This window comes from Oryzias latipes, chromosome 19, assembly GCF_002234675.1.
Source record: "Oryzias latipes chromosome 19, ASM223467v1".
In the NCBI taxonomy this organism is placed as follows: Eukaryota; Metazoa; Chordata; class Actinopteri; order Beloniformes; family Adrianichthyidae; genus Oryzias; species Oryzias latipes.
In genome coordinates this window covers 14,949,576-14,972,724 of record NC_019877.2, presented here as the reverse complement: position 1 = coordinate 14,972,724, position 23,149 = coordinate 14,949,576, and the positions used below count along the sequence as shown (strand labels likewise).

Genomic DNA, 23,149 nt, shown 5'->3' with positions numbered 1-23,149 from the left:
CCATTCCCTTTTATGTAGACAAAAAAAAATTTATAAAAATGTTGTGATTGACCTTCCACAAGAGAGTGAAAAAAATAGGAAAACCCAAAGAATAGGTAAAATGGTAATGGAGTGGAGGACTTCCATATAAAAAAACTTTTAAAATTTGCCACGTTGTATTTTTTTTTTTAACTTTGTGTGCCTTAATATTTGCTTGCTCATAATATTAATATTTTTTTTAGAATATTTTGCAGACAAAAAAAACAACACAAAATGTACAGGAGAAGGTAAAATCAAGAAACGTTTTGAAATCAAATAAGTTCATTTTGAATTTTAAAACTTTTATTTTCTAATATATTCAATGGGTAAAAAAAAAGGAAAAAAAAGGGAAATTTCCGCCCTGGAAGAAAACAATTAAGAAAGCATTTTTTTCTAAGTGAAGTGTTTTTGTTGAAAGGTATTAATTTTCTTAAAACTATATTCAGAAATGTATATTTTTGTAGGATTCTTTTTATTATTTTGACAAAAGCAGCATTCTGTATTTTCAACATGCCACATTATCCGCACTATAGGAACGCTTATGAAGCACAGTTTAAACTGCAAGCTATCAGCCACGCGGAGGAACATGGGAATGGAGCAGCTGCGAGAGAATTAAAGAGGAATGAATTTATGGTTCGAATAAAGCATCTCTACAGTCACTATTCAACTGAAAGCAGTTGTGCTTGCAGGGGAAATGAAGTTGCTGCGCCCTTCCAGCGGATTACAATGAAAAGCTGTCCACCTTCCGCTCCTACTGCAGTGACAAAGATCGCAGACTAACACACCCAGCCCAGCCACATCACGACATGGACGAGGTGCCGCTCGCTTTTGACATACCGGTGAGTCACACTGTCAAATGGCGGACGCAAAAAAAGCATATTGACAGTCCGCTGTGTAGCTCTCAAAATCCCTTCAGACAACAGCGTGCAGCATAACTGAATATTTCCCAAAAATCTTTGAACTGTGGAAAGAGGAACCAAAATTGGCACCAATATTCCTTACAGACTACTCAGCCATGTGGATATTCAAAATGGCAGTTTTTTTTTCAAGATGGCCACCTTTTCTGCAGTCAAATTTGCAATAAAATGGACTGATGTTGGTGTTTAACCCTTGTGCTATCCTAGTCACTTTACCATTGGGAGTTGGGTCATCTAGACCCACTAGACAGTGCTCTGAACCTTTTTTCTTCAATGATTTGTGATCTTCACTGGTGTCCGTGGATTACATGAAATCTTTCCACCTTTATCCACCTTTGTCATGGTAGGGAGAACATCGGATAGCACAGGGGTTAATCGTACATGTTGGGATTATTCAGAAGCATATGTCCCAGCGACATGACAAAAATAATCTGTAAATTATGAAGGTGGGTGTAGTGGTAGAGGTCTTTCAGCAGTCAGCCACAACCTCTGGGTTCTTACCACCTACTCAACTCTCACCTATGACTAACAAGCTGCTTGTGTACAAATATAAGGAAGAGAAACATTCTTTTTAGTACACGACATGTAATAACTGTTTTGCTAAAAGGTTGTGTTTTAGGTGTTTTTCTTTCTTTTGGTCAGAAATGACATAAAAAAAAGCCCTAAAAAGTATTTAAAGCTATTAATTTGACCTCCCTGTTGTCAGAAATATAGGATTTAATAATAAAATCCAGCAAATGTGTTCAATTCTGTCTTGGAATGGCCATTTTTGAATTTTAAGTGCCTAACTAACAATTTTAATTTCTAAGAAATGGTCCAAGAAGGATCAACATGGCAGGTTTGGTGCTTGTTTTGAGTTTTGAGAAATTGTTATAGTTATCTTCTGCACTACAACCAGAAATAATCCATATATAAAGCGCTCTGGGTTAGAAGGCGCACTTTCGTTTTTGATTTTTTTTTAAGGCTTTCAAGAATGCCTTATAGTGTGAAAAAAATATGTTAAGTTTGGGAAGGATTGGGGACTCTTACTGTACAAAAAAAAAGTGGGTTGGAGTGGCTATGGTCCCAGCTCCCATTATCAGCACAATTATGTCTCAGATTTCCCCAGATTTCCGCTAAAAACACATAAAAACTCGCACTTTTATTCACGCTCATAGTTTTCCTTAATCCTCAAATAAAATCCTGTAACAAATAGTCAAAACAAAGCAGTGATTCATCATTTGTGGCAGTAAAATATTTTTAAAGAGCAGAGTCTTAGCCAAGAAAAGCTCCAAGTCAGTGAAACATAAAAAATTAAGGAAAAAAGGCAGATGAAGGACAAGAAGGAAAGGAGGCAGTGGCCTCTGAAGGAAAGAAGAGATTCCTGATCCCTTATATTATCGGAATTTTTTCAATTAACTTTTACTTATGGGTTCACTTCCATGGATCGGCATTGTGCATAGAGAGGATAATCTCCAGTCCATCTGTGACTCAGAGATGAGATCCCCTTCAATGATACGCAGACACGACCTTGTAAAAATAAGGGAACGGTGAAAAAAAAAAAGCCTTTAGCACAACAGAGTAGGTGTATTGTTGCCTCGCTGAGTAAATGTTAGCTTCCTCCAAATCCCTTCATGAGGAGGAGCACAATAGTCATCTTATACCTGCTGAGAAGGGCTTGTAGGATTAAAGAGTACAGACAGGACGGTGTCGTGCAGATAGCTCAGTTATCCGCTCAATAAAACTTCAAAAGGCATTCCTGGACTTTTCCAAAGCACCACTGTGGTGCTGATATGGCGAGCTGTCAGCGGCGGCAGGGAAACCCCCCCGGGTGACAGTGAAGGCCCCGTCTGTCAAAGTCAAAACGTCCGCCCCTTTTTGTGGTGCAGCATGGCACCAGGCGGGTTCTGCTTCCAGGCCGTGTTTGACGGCACATATGCCAGACAGGCGGCGAAATGTCCAATCGCTTTTTTTGGGGGGGTGGGTGTTAGGGAGTATTGAAAGGTCCTGTCTGGAGCAATTCATTGATGGAGGGGGGTTCAATAGGACTTCGGTCTCCTGATAAGGACTGGCAGGGAAAGATATCTGGCAGTGGAATTTTATTTATCTCAGGGATTCTACGGTGGCCCTGAAGTGCAAATCACACCAAGAAATCACTCCACGCAAAAACGTCAACCTTCCAGAATGCAATATCCAGAAATCAAAATGAAATGTTAAAAAACACCTAAGCGCAATAAGAAACTGGAAAAGGTACCTAGATACTGATCATCCACTGATTGGATGATGACATTCGTCCATCATTCCATTCCAAAGTTGTTTGCCATGAATCAATACTAAACCGTTGAAAAAACTCAAAAATCATCCGAAATCAAACGTCATCGTCCAATCAGTGATCCTCCATTGTAATGAACTTTTGTGGTTTCTGTTTGTGCTTCATTTTTTAACATTTCAGTTCAAATTCTGAAAATTACTTCGTTTTTTTTCTCTAAATATTCATTTAGAGAGGGGGGGGGGTTGTTTTGGGATTCTGGTATTTTGCTTTGATCTCTAAATAAGTTTTGTTGGTGTGGTTTGCACTTCAGGGCCACCGTACAATTCTCTGAGATAATTTGGAAAAAAGTTCCAAGGTTATAACTCAGAGACTAAAGTTTGTTAATAAGATCCAGACAGTGTGAGATCGCTTTCACACATCTGAATAAAACAGCCGAGGTTCTAAAAAAGAATAAAACTTCAAATGAGAAAAAGCTAGAACTTGGGGTGGCAGGCATGCCGATCAATACCAAGATAAAGAGACCCAAAAAAGCAGTTTATTGATTTAATTTTCCCAAACCTAGTTTTGCTTAGCACACAGCAAAAGCCACAAGTCAGAAATTTCAGCAGCGATTGTTAGTAATTTATCAGTCTTCACTGCGTCTGCTTAGAAGGCTTAAAAGAAAAAAATTCCAACTCTTTGATTTGTAATTATACACAATGTCGGCACAGGCTGGCTCTGACACACGGGAGCAAAAAATCAATCCGTTCTGGTAGCTCTCCACTCAGATCACTCTGACCTGCTAACTGAAATAAGAGTCGGACGGGCCGGCTGCCCAGAATGAACATTTCCAAATATCCTGCTTTCTCTAAAATATCTTTTCGGGTCCGTCTGGCATAACCAGAGATGAGTGCAGTGTGCTGAATCTTGGCTGCGTGGCTGTTAAGTGACATTCTCCACAGGTAAGTGCCCGGACTCCAACCTGCTGTGCAGCCGCTGAGCAGAATCATTAATCTCTCATCTCTCTGTGTGTGCATTAGTCCGTCTCTATCAGGGAAGCTCTGCAGGCGGGACGCGATCTGACGACTGACACAGGAAAGACGTGACAGCTAAAGGGGGCAAGCTGCATTCCGCATTCAGAGGGAGGTGGCACACAGACAGGCTCAAACGGGAAACAAATGCTACTTTATGCAGTGGATGGAGGATGAGCTGCTACTGCACCTGTGAGTCCGACTTTTCAGAGGGTTTTTCCGTCAGGCTGCTGCTCTCTGCAGGGATCAAGTCGTTGTACTTGGTGCTCAAGTCTTCATCGGAGTAATGAAGACTGCCCGGACTCGGCCTGGGAGGAGACCTGGACAAACGACACCCAAAAAAGTTGATATTTATTTGGTTAATGTCCTCTGAGCGGTGAAGGTGGGTTCAAATAAAGGATACAAACCACTACCCTTTGATTACGTCACTGAAAACTCCTCTTGCCTAATGCTAAGTCCCTGATTCACGCAGCGCCCGACGGCCAAATCGCACCACTAGACCCCTGATATAGTCTGTACCTTGACTGAACATTGAAAGCCGACGCCTTTGACGTGAAAATCGGGTCCCGTGTGAATGCAGCTTTAAGGTGGCCGCATGAGCCTCTGGGCAACTGCATGTCACAACTGCACTGTCTTTAAGATGTGGACATTTCCGTCAATGAGCCTCTACGGGCTTGGGCGACCCAAAAACCTGCAGCACCAACAGAGGGGTTGATCTGTACGGGTGCCTGTGACCAAGGTGGTGCAAAGCCGCTTTTTTCAACGCATTAGTTGATTTACAGTGATTTCATAAACCCATTTATATTATACAGCGCAGCATATCAGTACAAGGCTACTTTTCTGGACTCCAGCATCAGTTACAATAATTGCGTAAATGGTTGAAGAGTTACGGTAGATTTTTTCCAAGTCAATCAGCCTCCAGTCTAGTTGTGGCTTAACCGATGGTCCCAGATTAGGTTTACTGGTCATTTTTTCAACAACTGTCAGGGTTGTTTGTCTCCTCATGTTTATCTTTTCTAAGAGGAGGAAAACAAAAAGGCCTTGACAGCAACAAGCCCAGAAGGTAGTAAAGTGGCTTTAAATGAGTCTAATACGAACTAATGGTTCATACAGATTTGCCATTCATTCTGTTCTGTGATGGTTGCTAGCCTCTTAGCCAGTTGACACCAAACATCCTTCAAAAAGTTTCAGTTCCATTCCAAACATTTATGGATTGATTTGCCAATTTGTTAGTTTACATGGGAGACAATTTAGTTATACTTGCTGACTTTCAACAAGCCACCTGGTGGTCATTTAGTGAACTTACCTCCTTTCAATTTTCATTTTGATGCCTGTTTCAAACAGGAAGTCAGTAACCTCAGTTTCTTTTTCAAGGTCTTATATCAAAGCAGAGGGACTGAAAAGAGAGAATTCTTTGTTGATTTTTGAAAAGGTATTGGTTTTATGTCCAAATGCAGTTGTTTACATGCTTTTATTTTTCAAAATAAGACTTAACTTGAAAACTTTTTGGATTTTTTTTTTCTCAAAGTTGATCAAGCTTATACCCAAATGCATGTTTTTTACTAACAGATTTTTTATTACAGGCTCAAGAAAAAAGTGGTAAAACCGGTTTTGGACACTTTTGTTTTTTAAATTTTTCCACTACGTTTTTTGTGGAAAACAAAATCAGAAATGGTTCAGTTTCAGGGATTCAATCTAAGGCCCAGCTAGTTTATGAAATTAGCAGTTGCAACCCGTTTAGATGAGAATCATGGGACAATCATGCAGCCAGTGTGTCCTGGAAGAATAATTCCCCGCTTCAGTCCTCAGCGTGGGCTGAGGAATGTCAAACCACTTGGCTCGTGTGACTAAACTGCAAACAGACGTCTTGCACAGCTTAAGGGGGTCGTCAGACTAAAACAGGGAGCGGTCACCACACATGTGAACGGCACACTGCAGTGATCAAACATGCCAGTGTTGTAGGCGTGAAAGAAAGAAACCCTTAGAGCAGGGGGGGACAGAAGGGGGACTTCAAAGCAAATAAAGGGGAAATAAGTTGAAATATAAAATGATTGGCTCTTCTTAAGTCAACTGAATAAAACCTCTGCTCCGTATTTCTGTCCTTGGTTCTGCTAAAACAAACAGGCGTCTGTTTTCGCTGATTGCCGTTGGTTTGGCTGACTCCTCCGAGACTCCCGGTGACTTTCCGGGCCGTGGCGTCGGCCGCTGGTCCCTGCCAGTGGAGCCGCTGCAGCGCACACAGCGGCTTTTCATGCACCCCAAAATACATTTGCATAAGCCCTTTTCGGATGAATACATGCGGGAAGCATTTCAAAAATTATCTGATTAATTCAAGCGGTTCTCACAAGACGTCCTTCTTTGCGTGAATTGAGGGGAAAAAATGAGAAAACTCCACTGGGAAATTACCAAGAGAGCTGTAATTCAGTTATGCCTGATGATTTACATCAAACTAAAGTTAATTCACTTAACTTGAAACAAATCAAATATTAACTGCAGGAAGCTCTTCATGCACAACAGAGGTTTTTTTATAAGGACATTCAAAGGTCTTTGTTTCTATAAAAAGAATCCAACATTGCTGGCAACTTAGAAAGTAAAACATTAATTGTAAAAAATGATTGAAGACATAGAGGGAAAGATAATATTTATCCACAAAAGCCAAATCTTGGATAATCCTTTTTATTATTCTTAAGACATTTATATTGGAGTTTTTTTGCTTTTGTGATTTTAATTAAAATCTCAGTGTAGGAAATCAATCACATAAACCCTGAAACTAAACTTAGAAGCCAAATTAAAGTCAGGGAGACACAAAACTATACTTGTAAGGCTATGAATGCATATTTTTATGCAGGTGTCTTCAGTATTAGTATTCTATTCTAACTATTTTTTAGAAAGCTGTAAATATTGAATGAATGGGATGTGTTTATTTGCATAGATATGCAAACAAGTTTTTTTTGTTAGCTGTAAATCAAGTCAAGTCAAATTCAGACTTTCTATACAGATTTAGCTCCAAATTTGCACTTAATGAATGGATTGATGCCTTAAAAAGTACATAGAGTAAAGCCAGAAAGCAAAAGTTCAAGAAGCATTAACAATTTCCGTTTTGAAAAACTATGTTATTAAATACACAAAAAAACATGGAAAGATATTTTAAATACATGATTGACCTCTTGATTGGTCTGTTTGGTACTAGCCAGAACTATCCGGTCATCTGTATCGGCTCCTTTTTCAGCTTCTAGAGTCAAAACTTATCATGACGAAGTTTCATTCAGCTTCTAGTCTACACAGATCTGGACTGACTTCAAGAAAGTCTTTTGAGTGTTTTTTTTTTTTTTTGTAAAGCACTTTGAATAGTTTTTATACACGAAATGTGCTGCTCAAACAAACTTGCCTTACCTACTGAATGTATTTAAAAAGTAAAAAATAAAAACTTTTATTTTGAAAATTTGATAATTTAACTTTATTTAAACAGCCTTCTTTTTTTAAAATTTACTTTAAAGTTAAACTAAATTTTCTCGAGTTAGCAGTGGATTATGAGTGAAGTACTAAGTATTTTCTTCTCCTGAGGCATCTGAACCATAATCTGACCTCTGACCTCTGATTAAAAAGTCACAGGATCAGTTCTGACCAAAAGCACCACACCATTTGTACAAAAAGTTTTTATTTCAAAGCATTTAGCAGCACTTTGGGCAGTGATGGTTGCACCCTTTAAAAGATCTGGCCTTAAATCAAATAAATAAAAACAACAGTAATTAATATTTATGTGCCCTTAAGCCAGTTTTCTGAAAAGGTTTGCACTTGCACCATAAACCCTAAAAATCTCCTCAATAAAGTAAGAAAGACAAATCAGCATTGATTTTTAAACTTTCTCCCTGCAGCGGCGATTTATCAGAGCCAAACAAACAAAGCCACAGAGCAGACATGCTATAGAGGGCTGGCTGGGGCTTCCTGATAAACCGCTTCCGCAAAAATATGGAGCAAACTCGGCCCACTTCTGGCCCTCTTGCCTTGACTCTGGTGATTGAAGTGTAAATTATTTATCAGGCCCGTTCACTCGGATGGAGCGGGGTCCACTTAATCCTCTCACAGCAGACGTCAATCAGCAGCATGTCAGCGAAGAAGGGAGAGCTCCGCATACAGCTCTCTTCATACCACAGTCTCCCAAAGGGACTCATTACCATGTCAGGAATGTTCAAAAGCTTTGTCACTCAAGAGTGTTTAAAATCATGTTAATCTACACAGAACCGCTTCACCGAGACCCGTGTCAACCTCGCAGCAGACTGTCAAAGTTGTTTTCAGTCAGCTAAAACACGAGGATGCTGTGAGTCCTTCCACCATGAGGATGACAGCAGTGCGGCGTGGAGTTTGGATGTCAGCGTGAAACCACACGAAGGCTTCTTGGGTGGTGAAATGCTGTCAGTTAATATTGAATTTTGCTTTTTTCAGGAACATCTGCATCTTGTAAAAAAAAATAATCAAATCACAAAAAAGCAGCATTTGACTGCTTTAAATATTAACTTTTCGCTTCTACCAGGTCTGGGTGAATACTTGTATCGGATTGGCTGAAGGGTGTCCATTAAAAAGTGATAATGGACTCGTATAAAGATGTTCTGGTCAAACAGCCTGAATCTTTTATATTATTGCGCTGCCATAAAGGCTAGCTGAACAGATTCTTGGAAGATAGGTTTATAAATAATTTTATTAACAATTAAAGAATTAAATTATTTGTTTGTTAATACACATTTATGATCAGATCAGAGTTAACGAGTTCTTACATTGAAGGTGATCTGCTGATGGACTTTGTTTCTTTGAAAACAAACTTTTGCTTCATCGTCTGGACAAAATCAAGTGGTAAGATGTGAACTTTCCCTGTGAAACGATGCTTTGTATCACTTAACGTAAGTTCAGCTCATATACCGCTTTCCTCTGCTGGTTCATCCTCACCAGCAGCTAACGAGGTGCTGGCTCGTTAGCTGTTACCATGACAATGGGTCAGGCCACGTTTCAAATAGTCCGCTTCTCGTGAAAAACTATTTTTTACGCCTGAATGAACATCTTTTTTAAAATCTTTTGTCATAAAAAAGGTACAACGCACTAATAGGCACTAATTAAGCGAGACGAATGAGTCAGAGATGAATCCATCAGTCAGACTTTATTAACTGAACCTCTAGCACTTGTTTGTAACACATTACACGTTAGACACTTTAGAAGCATTAGCCGTGTTAGCGTATTCACAATCCCTTTGACTCCTATCTTTGTCTGCAACACATAAAAAAAACACAGACTGATACCACTAAAACCAACATTACCGTTACCGCTAACTTCCAACCTTCTTAGTAACCAGTGGTGGGTCGTCAGGGCCTTCAAGGGCTTCTCTCAAGGTCTAAAAAATATTTGAATCATGTGTTAATATATATATTTTGTCCATGCATACTCATTAAATCATTCCAAATGGTCCACTCCCTTATATTGTGTTTATGATGGTTATGCTGCTTCCAGACAGAATATTGGAGCATTTAACCAATCACATTTCAGCTGTCCTTTGTTGCCAGGCAGGGTCAGAGCTAAAGAGGCCTTCACCATCAGTTCTGAAGGCATGTAATGCTAAATCAATGTCGGAAATGACATTCATTTCCTTCAACCAATCAGATTTTGAGTTAGCAGGGCCCTGTAGCAGGCTTAGCCAACATCACAGTATTCATCCCCGTGTCCACTGCATCTGTCGAGCGTCGCACTGGCCTTGATGGAATAGAAAGGACTTCTTGACGGAACGTGAGGAGGATGGATTTTGTCTTCAAATAATTAGATTTTTTGATGACTGAAATGATAAATACCATTATAAATTATATTCCAAATTTCTGTGGTTATTTTCAATTTTTTTTGCTGGCTGTAGTTGCATAACAAGATTTGTTTACTGTTGTTTATTCAGTTTATTTATTGTGGCTACAGGAACTTTCAACTTGGAATGCAACGCTTGTTTCTGCATCGTAAAATGGTTAAGGAAGGGTTGAGTGGTTCAGATGTAGCACAACTGAAGGCCCAGGTGTGTAAGGCACGGCCTCCCACTGTTTTTAACATGTAAAAAACATGTCAAAATACAAAAACTTCAAAACTTCTACACATTAGCTGCGTTAGCTTATTTGCAATAACACCAAATCTCGTTTGCGACATGTAAAAAAAAAAAGACTGACACTACCAAAAAAAACAGTCCTGTGACTATGCTACATCCCAGGTTTGTTAGTAACATGTAAAAAAATAAAAACAGTCTGACCCAAAAACACTCAACCTTGTCTGCAACTCATAAAAAAGAGACTTATAGCGCTAAAACAAACGTTACTCTGACTATGCTAACTCCCAGCCCTGTTAGTAACTCCTTAAACTAACACAGACCATTAGCCATGTTAGCGTATTTACAAAAACACGCAACTTTATTGGAAACTTTGAAACTTCAACATTACATTAAACGCTGTTGTTTTTTGAAGAAAAAAAAGACTTATAAGGTGTATCTTAAATTGTGGAAAAAACAAAGTATATTAAAATATTTGTTAGTATTTTTTCTGTTCAAGGTGATGCTTAATTAGGTTGAGTCTTACATTTAATGATACATTGCAAAATTAGCGACACATGGGGTTAAATGTTAGAAATTACAAAATTAAAGTAATTATAGCAAATAACGGACGACGCAAGATTTCGAAAAATCATACCTTCGGCCATTCATTTCTGATAATGGACACCTAAAAAGATGTTTTTTAAAAGGTGTCTTTTAAGTTTTTCATGTATTTCTTTTGATTATAGCTCTCTTTTTGAGAAATTCAATGATTTTTGTAACTATAACAAGCCAACCAAGAGCAAGAAAAGCCTCCCTCCACTAAACATGTATTTTTTTTTTTTTTTTTTTAGAAAAATCAAATACCAAAAGAAAATTATTATACACGGAAAAGACCCGAACTTTATTGATTTTGTTTAGAGGTTTACAAAGTTCACATTTACACCGAAGGGATCGGCTGTCAAGAGCTTTGGCTTTGCTAAGACTTCATAAAACTGAACTTTGTGAGCACCGTGGCGGTATAATTTGCACCTCCACCGTCAAAACTGGCATTTGCAGCCTGATATCGCTCTGGATCAGGCTGAACACGCTGGATTAAGAATGTTTGATTTCTTATGAGTGTAAGGCTGAGGGCTTCATCTGCGCTGTGGCGCTCTGAGACCAAAGATCAAGATGAGTCATTGATCTGCAATCGAAAGCTCAGGTGTCTGGATTTGGATTTCTCTTCTGTGTTCCGAGTTCAAAGAGCGCCGATTTCTGCGAGTACATCTGTGCATTCTTACCCCCCACCCCCACCCCCCAATTCAAGTCAGAAATCCTGCCTGGAAGTCTCTCAAAGACATGAGTTTGCTTTGATCTGTCCTCGAAGTCGCACGCACACATCCCAAAGCACGGACTGGACCTCGCTTCTCAGATTCTGCCATTTGAAACACTCTGGACACATGGAACGTCGGTCTGCACCTGACTCCTCGAAACCCAACTTTTTCTCGAAAAGATTGCATTTCCATCAGAAATACAGCCACTGCTGGCAGGCTGCTGCAAACCTTTCAACTGCCCTCCACAACATGGCAGCAGCTGTTTCCTAGATCTTCACGCCTACTAATAAACTTATTCCAGGCATGCCGTCAGATTTGAATGTGGGACCCTGAAGTCTTAGTTGCACAGGTGTCAGTCAGACATTTTTTTAACAAGGTCTCAGGACCAATGAAGGCAGGACTCACAGGCGCTCATTAAAAAAAAAATCTGTTTATGTCCAGGAAGATTGTCATTTCCTCAGAGCTGAAAGGCGCCGCAGGCATTTTTCTGAGGAAAAATCAATCATTTCATATGGATATTTGTGTGAACGGTGAGCAGCATTCACCAAACTTTCCAGTTCTTCTGACTCGGTTTCAACATTTGATATATTCAGCGTGTTTTCAGCTTCATACACATTTCTGTCGTCCAAATGTTCCTTCAGGAGATGCCTGCTTGAAACTTTTTCTTTTATTGTTTCTTTAAATATATCCAGCAGTTTTTTACCCACTAAAAATAAATAGATAAAGATTTAACTCTTTAGGGGTAAGAACGTTTTACTTTCTAGCGAAAAAGAACCTTTAATCGTTTACTAATGTAGCAGGTGGTTGTTTTTTCTTTTTTTTTTAATTAAGCCTCATTTTTGCAACATTTTCATTAAAATAACTTGTTCATTCAGTGACGTCATGAACTTCCCATTACAGTTAAAAGGATACCGCAGACGTGTCAGAGGACTGATTGAGCACTGAGAATAACCGTAGTATCGGTTAAAAAAAACACGAGATTATGTTGGTAAAACTGTATAAAAACGATTGGGAAGTCAACAATTGTTTTGAAAACTAGAAAATAATGCTCACCTGGTGTAGACGCCATTCTTCCGGCAAAAAGAGTTCTTCACAGACAGCCGTCGGTTGTTGAGCTCCAGGGCGGGGAAGCGTCCCTCGTCCAGGCTGACCATGTCTCCGTGGGTCAGGGCGTTACAGTTGGAGTTGTTACCTGGACACAAATTCAAAGAGAGTGTGTTACCTTAGGCTGGATAAGCAGAGACGTTAGCGTCTAGGAGGAAAGCTGGAATCAATCAGTCATATTCCACAAATTGAAAGAAAATAACTGATCATATGTAATGGAGCTGATTAGGCTACACATTTTTTTAATGCAAAACTAAGGCCTTTGGGCAAAAATCTTTTTTTTTAGGAAAAAGTGGATTTTTTAATCATGGCAACTTCCAAATGAACAGCTTTTGCTTTCTAAGCAAGATTCACTCAAGTCCAAGCAAAAATTCAAGCATCAATATTTCAGGCTGAAAGCAATGAGGGCTAACAAGTTTCTTTCCAAAAGTTGGATGAAAAGATCGATATAACAAAGTATCCAGCAGGAGTCTGCAGTTTCTTTAGCTTAGCTACCTGAGGGAACAGCTAGCTTCCTTAAATTCACAGTAAAAGTGTTGGAGATTTCCAGCCTTTGTCTAATGATGTAACTACTGCCTTGACCTACTGTTCCACTGAGCACACGGCTACAAGACCTGCATTGATTTTTGACATCTACCTCTGGATGACTGTCTTCAAACTGCATCCCAAAAAGCAGAGGCATTCCCTGAAGTGTTAAGGAGGAATTTAAGTCTTTCCAAAACCATTAAGGGTTTCACTTAACTCTCATTGCCTCGCAGTTCCAGTGGTTATTGTCTCCTCCAACTGGTCACGTCAGATAAAGCCTTAGTCAGAACTGCCTTTTTGGGTGGATATGCAGGTGAAAAACAGCCTAACCTGTACGGGGCATGAAGGTGGCCAGCAGGAACTATCAAGATAGTTGGCTAATCGGTGAGCAGAGAGGGCAAAAAAGTGTGTTTTTCCACAGGCATACTGCAAGCAACATGTCGTAGCGAACACTTATACAACACCAAGGGTGATGGAACTGCTAAAGGGTGTCCAAATAAAAAGTGCACGCTACTTTTCTTTAGTCTGACGTACACGTACACCCTGGGCATGTGACGCACGCACAAAAACACACTAAATGGGCATTCTTTTAGCGTTTAGTGTTCACGCTGGACTGCTGCTGCCCATGCGAAATGCCGAAGCGGTGCAAATTTACCGAATCCTGCTTCAGGCTTTTTCTGTCACAGCTGTATTCCCATATACGAAAGACTTGGTGCCATAGAATTAATTCATAATTTCTCTTTTATAATCAATTTTCAAATGATTGGCACGTCCATGAATGAAAAGGAACACCATCCATATTTCACTATCAGATCGGAGTCCCTCATTGGTCAAAGTTCTACCTGGTTTAACTTTTGACACACGTACAATTGCCATGTGTTCTGTACATAGAGCCAGAAAATGGACGTATAGACTCGCTTAAGTACATGTGAACACAAGAGTTTTAAATGCAGAGGCCCGACACGTGAGTATCCACGCATTTACACAGACTTGTCATTGGAAGTCATTGCTTGAACACGCGTTTCCAAGCCAGGTGTGAATGTAGCTCTAAAAATGAGAAAATAAGGCAATTTCTCTAAGTGACCTATCATTTACATACCTTGTTAGGTTATACGCGCTTCTTACTATTGACTAGAGTGTGGTGTAAGGGCACTGTACAACAGCATCTGTACCTCATAAGTGCATGTAACTGACATTATCCCTACAAATACTATACAAAACATTTACCACACACACGAAAATGGTGCATTCCATTATCACGACATCCCTTCAGGTGTCCGTACGACCCTCAAGGGAACTGCAAGACACACCTGCACTCCCCTATAAGACAGGCCGATCCGGTTTATGACCCTCCACGGGCCCAGGCAACCCAAACACCCTCAGCACCCCAATTCAGGTGCATGTGACTAAGGCTTTAACCCAAGTCTCTTTCAGACAGTTTTCATCCCATTTTTTTATTAAAATAAGTTGTTTCCACAGTTGTATAAGCTTTCCCAAAACATTGTCTTTTTTAGGTCAACTGTTAAGGCGATTATCAAAACACAGTTAAAACTATTTGGTCCTATTGGAATGATCTGTACCGAACTGAAACATCCAATCCGTTTTCTTAACCCGTTGTGTCCCTTTCAGTGTCACAGTTGTCCAGCTACTTTTGGGCAAACGGGGAGTACACCCTGGACAGGTCACCAGTAACAATCTCCAATTATTTGGAATAAATTGTATTAAAATGATAATAAATCCTTTTATTTTTTGTTTCGGAATCATGCGTCCTCCATTTTTGTGTTGTGATTTCAGACAAGCACGGTAGGGCAGTTTCCAAATAAACTTGACTGATTCGAACTTGGTGTCATTTGAACATTTGACAGTCTGAAAACTGTCAGACTCAACCAATGACAAACATCTTAACTGAGAGTGACACATGCAGTCGTTTCATGCTCTGTGAGACTTTCGATCGCCGTGTTATTGGTTTAAAAAACAAAAAAACGACGTGGATTGTTGCTGCTGGCCCGGTGTCCCCTCCTGGGATCCTTCAGGTCGATAGCTGATTTGGAAAACACGGAAAAAACGAAACGGCGCTTGATGAGGCCAGTCGCCTGGACCAGATTCCTGGAGTGGGGTATGCAGACTTTTAAGAGCGTCTTTGTGTCGGACTGAGAAGAAATCTCTTGTTTTTCCTCTTTCAGTCAGAAAGATGTGCAATGACCCGTACGGACCCCTCCCCTCACCACCCCTGCCTGGTTGCTAGAGAACCGCAGCAAAAAGTGCTGAGCTGAAGGAAATAGCAGCTGATGTCACAGTTAGGCTGAAATAATGCTCCTCTCTTTCATCTCTCTACTCTTCCAGCTTTCCAGCTTTAGTCAATATTCAAATTCATTTAAAAGCAGAATACAGGCCTCAGTGGTGGAACTAAAACAGAAAACTTTGGTAGGATGGTGAATGAGAACAGCAGAGTAAGAAAAGGAAAGGTTTAAAATACGTAAAAAATGCATACAATTTGTAATTTTAGGAGCTCAAGATTTCATGTAAAAATATTTGTTATTTTTGCACTGCTTAAAGAAGCTTATTCTTAAATAATGTCATTAATGTTACTAATATTGACTCAAAAATTGGAGGGCAAGTGGAAGGGCAAAGCTTTTTGCCCTCCCCCCCTTGCCGCCCTGTAGCTCCACGCCTGACAGGCCTACCTAGGAAGTATATAGAAAGTGAAAATCATTTATTTCAGAGATTAAATAATAATAATAATAACAACAGGTGGCGTGATTTTAGGTCTGTGCCATAGCCTGGTTGCAAAATGTAAACATAGGTGCGCTCACCTGATTCCGTCTTTTTGGCATACTTTTTGCTCTGTCCTCTGATGATGAGTATGAAAACCAGCAGCAGGATAAAGATTAGCCCCACCAGTGCCACCACCACCAAAAACCACCACTCCTCGTAGAAAGGGGCCACTTTTTGTGCTGGGTTTGAAAGACAGAAAATTGAAATTCACGCTTGTTAGCGAACATGTAGCCACTCTTCTGTGAAGTCTAAAAGACCTAAGGAAATTTAATTAAGTCAAAAATGTGAATGTAATTCCGTCGTCTCAGTTCCATTAACAAAACACTTGAAAGCTCACCAGATATGGAAGGAGAAGGCAGACTTGGAGAGCCGTAGCCGTAGTCGTTCACTCCGATTACCCGGAAGTCGTAGCTGACACCTTGTTTGAGTATGTCCATGTTGAATGTGTGCGATGTTGCATCCTTAGGGATATCCTTGATTAAGATATCCCACAAACCCTCATCTGTAATGAGATTTAACACATTTTTTAGGGGAAGTTGAGACGGAAGCAATCACATGAGCATCCAACCATTTACACAAGTTTATCACTGGCAGCTTTTTCTTGGTGTCATTTAGATAAAACACCTGTCTGGCTTGTAGCTCCTGGGGGGAGCTTCATGGCTCTCATAAAACTTTACAGCTAGTAAGTCAACAGCATAAATGGAGGCGCAGACGTTATTCAAATGAAAACCATTTGACGCCTTGGAGCTGGCTGGGAAAACTGAAACTATTTCTGCCGCTTGCAACTATTGATGTAAATCTGACACTCGCAAGTGATTCCAAAAACATAAACAAGTCCCCCGAGATCGTCGGTCATGCCGCTGAACTTATTCTGTGGTTATTAATAGAGATTGAAATTGAATCTGTAGACAACAATATTGGCTTGTTCCATTGAAGACTACTGTTTGTATTGTCATCCAAACCCATGTTGAGTCTCTACACCGCAGGACACTCATAGCCATTTTCACCTGGAAGCGATAAAACACACCCTTCCCAATAAGATGACCAACATCCATCACTATTTTAGTTGCCCCTGGATTCGCCAGTACCAGAACAAACAGGACCCCAATTGTCTCAATGCCGTTGACCAAACCAGTAACCCCTTAAAGATTCTTAGACAGCAGATGTTGATAATTTAGACCACTTTACTGAATGAGACTGTCATTACGGCTACAATGAAGCATGTTTTACTGATGGGAGAGATCATCTGAGGACCCCACCTGAGGGTCTGGCTTCGATTACATAACGGGATATTGGAGCACGGCCTGGATCACCGCTGGCCCAATGAATCGTCAAGGCTGAGCTGTAGCGCGTGATAAAAGGCTCTCCAGGGGGACCCGGGGCTCCTAAAAAGACAAAATGACGTTTTACAAACAAAAAATGCATTAAATAGAGTTTTACATGGGTAAAAAAAAAAAAAAAAAAAAAAAAAAAAGACTGAATTGCTGCTACCTTCCCCTGGTCCCGTGGTGATATTGGCCTCCACCTCAGGGCCGTAAATGAAGGTCTTGGCCCGGATGCGGAAGTGGTACGTGACACCATCCGCCAAGTCTCTGAGCTTTAACCAGAGCGGTCCGCTCCCCTTCACGTCCACTGTGACAGTCTTACTGACGCCTGGGGGGGAGGGGGAGTGAAGACAGTCGGCACAGGCCACTGAAGACTCTAGACAAACACACCACATTCAAAGCAGATCTTACACAGGCAAGGCATCGTGGGAGCAAGCATTGTCACACACACAGTGATTGGGTTAGTAGAAGAAAATATTCTTGCACTAATGTCTATGTAGCCATATGTTCTTGTGGGTGAAAGCATTAAATATGTAAGAGGTTGCATGAGCCTTAGATCAGTGTCAAGGTCATCGCTCAAGAAAAAGGCATTATGCAAGGTGTTGCCAACGTTGGTTAAGTAGATGGTACGTTCCACAGCATTAGCAAGGATTAAAATGTATCCTCTACACGAAAAAAAAATAATAAAAGACAGCAGGCAATCTGTGTAGACACAATTTGGGGAGGTAAAATGGGGAATTACCTTCTACAGGTGTTAGGGGTTCATAGATCAGACGGTAGCCCTCAATGATGCCGTTCGGGAAGGTAGGTTCGCCCCAGGAAACATTAACCGAGGTGGTGGTCAGCTCACTGAAGTGAATGAAACTTGGAGCACTGGGAGCTGCAACGGACAAGTTAAAAACACACATAAGCAATGCCCAAAACTGTAGGAGTCCCTAAACTTTTTTTTGTGAGGGCCACAGGGCTGGGCTCTGTGTAACCATCGTAGGTTGTGGCAGACATAACCATTTATGGTTTTGCAGAAATCCACGCATAACTGAACATGAATTTAATGAAACAACAGCATTTATGAAATTAGAAAAATAACAAAGTAACTCTCTCTGTGATCTTGAAAGGAAAAAAGTCAGGGAAAATGAATACTAGTACATTTCAAAATATGACCCATAAACAGGCTGTCCTCTCCCGTCATAGTCCTTTAAAGATTTTGGTGGGCTGCCAGCTCCTCACACATCTCAAAGTTAGCACTAAATGATGGGAATTCAGGCTCCTAGAGATCCGGCTTTTTTGGTTCAGCTCGCTAATAAGAGCTCTTTTGGCTCCCAAACAGCTCTTTGGGTTGTTTTGTTGCTTCATTTAATTTATCATCAACAACTCTATAAAAGTATGCACATAATGAAATAATGCAAAAAAAATGTGTTTTTACTCAAGTGTATATGTATATCCACTCAGATAAAATGTTGAAATTAAATGCTAAAAACAAAAAGTAATTTACAGTTCAATCAGAATATAACATTTGAGCTTTTTCCTAAACAGATTTGAAGCAAAAAAAACACAAACCACTGCAACCACAACACAAAATACTAGTTAAAATGTGCAACCATCAACCAAACAAACAAAAAAGACATTATTCACAGTAAAGGTTTTCATTTAAAAATAAAGAGTATCACTAGGAGCTGATCTGGTTTCTTCAGTCAGTAATGTGTTACCCTTTGAGGAGAAGGTCCTCTCAGTTCGCTGAGGTGCAGTTTGGTTCTGGAGCCAGTTCTAGATGGTTTTGTTTCCGTGCAGACTCTACACTCTGCCTTTATACTATTAATAAAAGCGAAACGGTTCCAGATTTTACTTCTTCTTTCATTTTCTTTACTTTAAAATTTTGTGTTGATGTAGTTTTATGTTGTTACATCATCTGGCGCTCACTCTCTGTCTCTGTCCTTGGTTTTATTGAACACATAGTAACAAAAACAAAAAGTTTATTTCCAAAATTTCAAGAAAAAAGTATGTGTTGATATCGATATCGCCGATACTTGCCCTGTAATTACTTTGGTATCGGATCGATACCCAAATCTCCAGTATTGCCCACCCCTCCTCAAACTGGGTTCACGTGCTGCTGCTGCACGTCCACGTACTCAACGCACCCCCACCACTAGCTCCCTGCTCTGCTCCATTCTGATGCATCCACTTGTAGACGACTAGATCCACACACATCTTTGTTTTCTTCATCCGAGCTGGCACGTGGCTAAAAACTGTACAACTGGATGGCTCCAATATTGCTTGCTTGTTTTCTTTCACTGATAATTTTAGGTTGGGGCTGTGAGGGGCTGTAAGCTAGTGTGAGAGCGTGTGAATAAAGAGATTTAAAAAAAGGGTAGGCTTAGGCTACAGTCCCGCCTACAACCCAGATGGGAATTTCTAATGAACTCCTGCTGCACTGCAGAAACTATGACCTATAAAAAAACAACACGTTTTTTTTTATTTTAACCAAAAACTGCACTGTCATCACTGGGAGTGAGACTTTAACAATAGACTGGAAAAGTTTAAACCACATAATTCTATTTATATCCCTACACAAAGTATTAATGCAAGATTGAAGTCTTGAAAGTTTACAGAACATGATTGAATGTGGAAAACACAAAGTAATACAAAAACAAGTGTATCTAAAAGCATAAAAAACACAAATAAAGGTAGAAACATGAACATCTTCACGTCTTGAAGGACATCCAGCTTTGGTTCGCTAAAGTTTTGAGACTCTTCTCACTTCAGCAAAGACTGCATGTGCAGCTCCTTACTGTAAGTCTAGGGCCACAACAATGAAAGTGCTGAGGCTACAGTTTTTGCAGCCACAAAAAGCTAATAGCTGAGAGACGAGCAAACAGACTGAGCAGCATCGATTGGGTCAGCTCCACAATTTTGCTAAGAAACAAGAAGGTTAAAAGGATCGACTACGCCAACAAATACTGTCCGGCTCAGGTCAGGGGAATTCACAAACACAGTGAGCAGCCCCAGATCCCATTACAGCAGGCTGAGCTTGGGATTGCAACAAAGTTTGCCCTATTGACTTTAAACTTGTTGAGCAGTGGTTGTGACTCCGGCAGATGACAAAGCCTCTTTGTCTTGTAAAAAGATGGGATTGTCGTCTCCCTGTTGCCATTCTCTCCTCCCCTTTCCGGCTGCCTTGTCACACCACAGTGACCTCCAAGGATAACTAAGAAGCTGTGAACACCTTCTAGTTTTTCGTTTTTTTTTTTTTAGTCTACAACATTGCACCAAATGAACTTCTTATATATGGATATTTTAGCTAGAAAATACTGTTCTGACATGTGTGGACATGGGAGTACAAGCACAACGTCCCATGAGTGGGAGAAAAAGAAGAAAACACACAGAAGAAGGTCACAGAGAAAACACACAACAGACACCTAACGCTTCCTTACAAAACACACAACTTAATTGATCATTCAGAACAGCATCCTCAGATGTTTGGTGTCTAACTTACCCGCTTGCTGAGTGCGTCCTCGCGTTGGCGAGCTGCGAGGTCCGTCCCCCGCCGCGTTGAAGGCCGCCACACTGATCATATAGTTGGTGTAGCCAGTCAGGTTCTTCAGCTTTACTCCTGCCTCAGGCATGAAAAGAGTTCGGAGGCGCTCTGTCCCATTTTTTCGCTGGAACTCCCAAAAGTATATCTGCAAAGGAGAAAAGGCCAGCATGACTGGACTGCAAAGTCTGTTCACGTAGTTTAAAAAAAAAAAAAAAAGCAGCCACTTCATCCCAGGATAATTATTAAGTTTGTCAAACTGACCTTGTACCCTTGGATGTCTCCATTCTGTGCATTTACAGGTGGTGGGTCCCATGTCACATCCAACTGGGTGGCTGTTGCAGACTGAATGGCAACGTTTTGCGGCGGGGCTGTAGGAACTGTCACAACCATTTCATAAGCGCAAAAAGGATCAAAAATTTTGTTGGTTTATCTAATTTTTTATGTAAAAACAAGTGTTATTAGCTGCAAGAAAAACTACACAAAGTCTACTATTAAAGTGCTAAGTTATTATATTTAAAGACTTTAGGGATATTCTGTGGTGCACCCCAAGGCACTATCATAGATCCCCTTTCATTTTCATCAGTTATGATAAGGAAAACAAGCATAAAACCTTAAGTTTAGCTAGTGATAAGAAAAAGAAAATCCATCAATATTTGTACACTTTCTTTGAGACATGAAACACATCAGAGACATTTCGAGTGCGAGAAATGTGTTTACGTGAAATATAGACATTGTAAGTTGAAGAAATTAAAAATTGTTTTTAATTTGAAAACTTAAATTACAATATTTTTTTTCATATCAGATATAATATCAGTTTAATTTAATTAATAAGCAAATCAATTTAAACTTTATTAATGAAACACTTTTTTTTCTTTTTTTTACAACAGCAACACATTCTTTACAGGCTTAAAACTATCAAAAACACAAATACAAAACACACAGAACCCTCTCGAGCCCCCACACCTAATATTATGAAACATAATATGACACATGAATAAAACTCAACACAGAAATAGATACCTGGTAGCTTGGCATTACTAGATTTGGAAATATTTAAGACATGTTTATGATTTTATTATATATTTGTAAATTTGTCTTTTTCATTGTTTTTTATTTGTATTAATTTACTTAGCCTTTGATTTTTTTTGTTTATTTAAGATTTTCCCTCCATGATTTTCCCAAACAGCTTGCCTGTTAACTGCAGGGGTTTTGTATGTTTCTTTGTTTTTTTGCTTTTCTCTGCGTATGTTGACTTTGTTGACTCTGATTGATGACTCTGCAAATTCAGTTTTGAAATTTACAAACGATATTGAATTGGGTTTAACCGATGCACGCCTGAATTTATTTTCAATTATGTATAAAACCATATTTTGAAGTGCTATTTCTGTTAAAGTGATGCCAAATTAAGTGGAGTGCTGGATGAAATGGTACACAAAAAATTAGCGACATACACCGTGAAGGGGTTACATTTGTCTCATTATGCCTGATGTGTCACAGAGCCAACACTTTCCTCTTATCTTCTCACCCCTCTTGCTTTCTTCAGTAATATCTGTGACATGAACATAGGGAAAGGCCTGCACTGAGGGGAATTGAATCCCTCTGTGCTTAAGCGGGTGTTGAATAAAAGGTAGCGCACGTACCTGCCTCCCCAACAAACACCTCCTGTGGCGGGCTGGTTGGCCCCTCACCCACAGCGTTGTACACACTCATGCGGATCTCGTAGCGCTTGTGTTTGCTCAACTCTGCGGCAGAAGCAAATGAGTTTCTGTAAGGTCAGGAAGTAACTGAAACATCAATGTACCGGCTTTCTTAGCGCACTTCTATCTGCTTAGACTGCCAGGGCTCCCCCCGATAACAGGGAGGATGTCAGCAGATCCAGCATCTCATTTCACATCACTCCAACTCCCACCAGGCGCCCAAAGCAATTAGCTCAAGGGAGTAATCAGAAATTAAGAATTCTTCAATTGCTTCCCACCCAGATGTTGCTATCATAAGCAACTCAACATTAAATTAAAACTGTTTTTTTTTCCTTTTCTTTTTTTCCGGCTTCTGCTCTGGTTTAATTACAAATCCCAACAGGGAACGTCTAATCACTGTGAAACTAGAATAAATGTGTGTAAGTGCATCAAGTTTTAACTAAAATTGTAAAACATATTACAATATTAGAATTGATATCTCAGCTGTCAGAGAATGCACAATAAAGAAGAAAAAAAATCATATGCAAGTCGTACTGGAGTATAAGTCACACTTTTGGGAGAAATGAATAAAATACATGTACAGTAAAGGCAAATCATAATGATGAAAGTGTTAACAATAATTGACTGAATATCCGC

At 40.0% G+C, this 23,149-nt stretch overlaps 1 protein-coding gene across 4 annotated transcripts in view; it reads right to left on the bottom strand.

The window, feature by feature from the left end:
• sdk2 (sidekick cell adhesion molecule 2) overlaps positions 1-23,149 on the bottom strand; it is a 394,471-nt gene that overhangs the window by 6,894 nt on the left and 364,428 nt on the right. For 2 of the 4 annotated variants that reach the window (XM_023949203.1, XM_023949201.1), the window contains exons 35-44: positions 22,457-22,558; positions 21,078-21,193; positions 20,775-20,961; positions 18,027-18,164; positions 17,451-17,660; positions 17,219-17,344; positions 16,297-16,461; positions 15,998-16,138; positions 12,609-12,747; positions 4,387-4,516 (exon numbers count right to left, since the gene is read on the bottom strand). In XM_023949203.1, the coding sequence (XP_023804971.1) occupies positions 4,387-4,516; positions 12,609-12,747; positions 15,998-16,138; positions 16,297-16,461; positions 17,219-17,344; positions 17,451-17,660; positions 18,027-18,164; positions 20,775-20,961; positions 21,078-21,193; positions 22,457-22,558 (1,454 nt within the window). The remainder of the gene's footprint in view (positions 1-4,386; positions 4,517-12,608; positions 12,748-15,997; positions 16,139-16,296; positions 16,462-17,218; positions 17,345-17,450; positions 17,661-18,026; positions 18,165-20,774; positions 20,962-21,077; positions 21,194-22,456; positions 22,559-23,149) is intronic. The other 2 variants (XM_023949204.1, XM_023949202.1) reach the window with 1 other exon arrangement.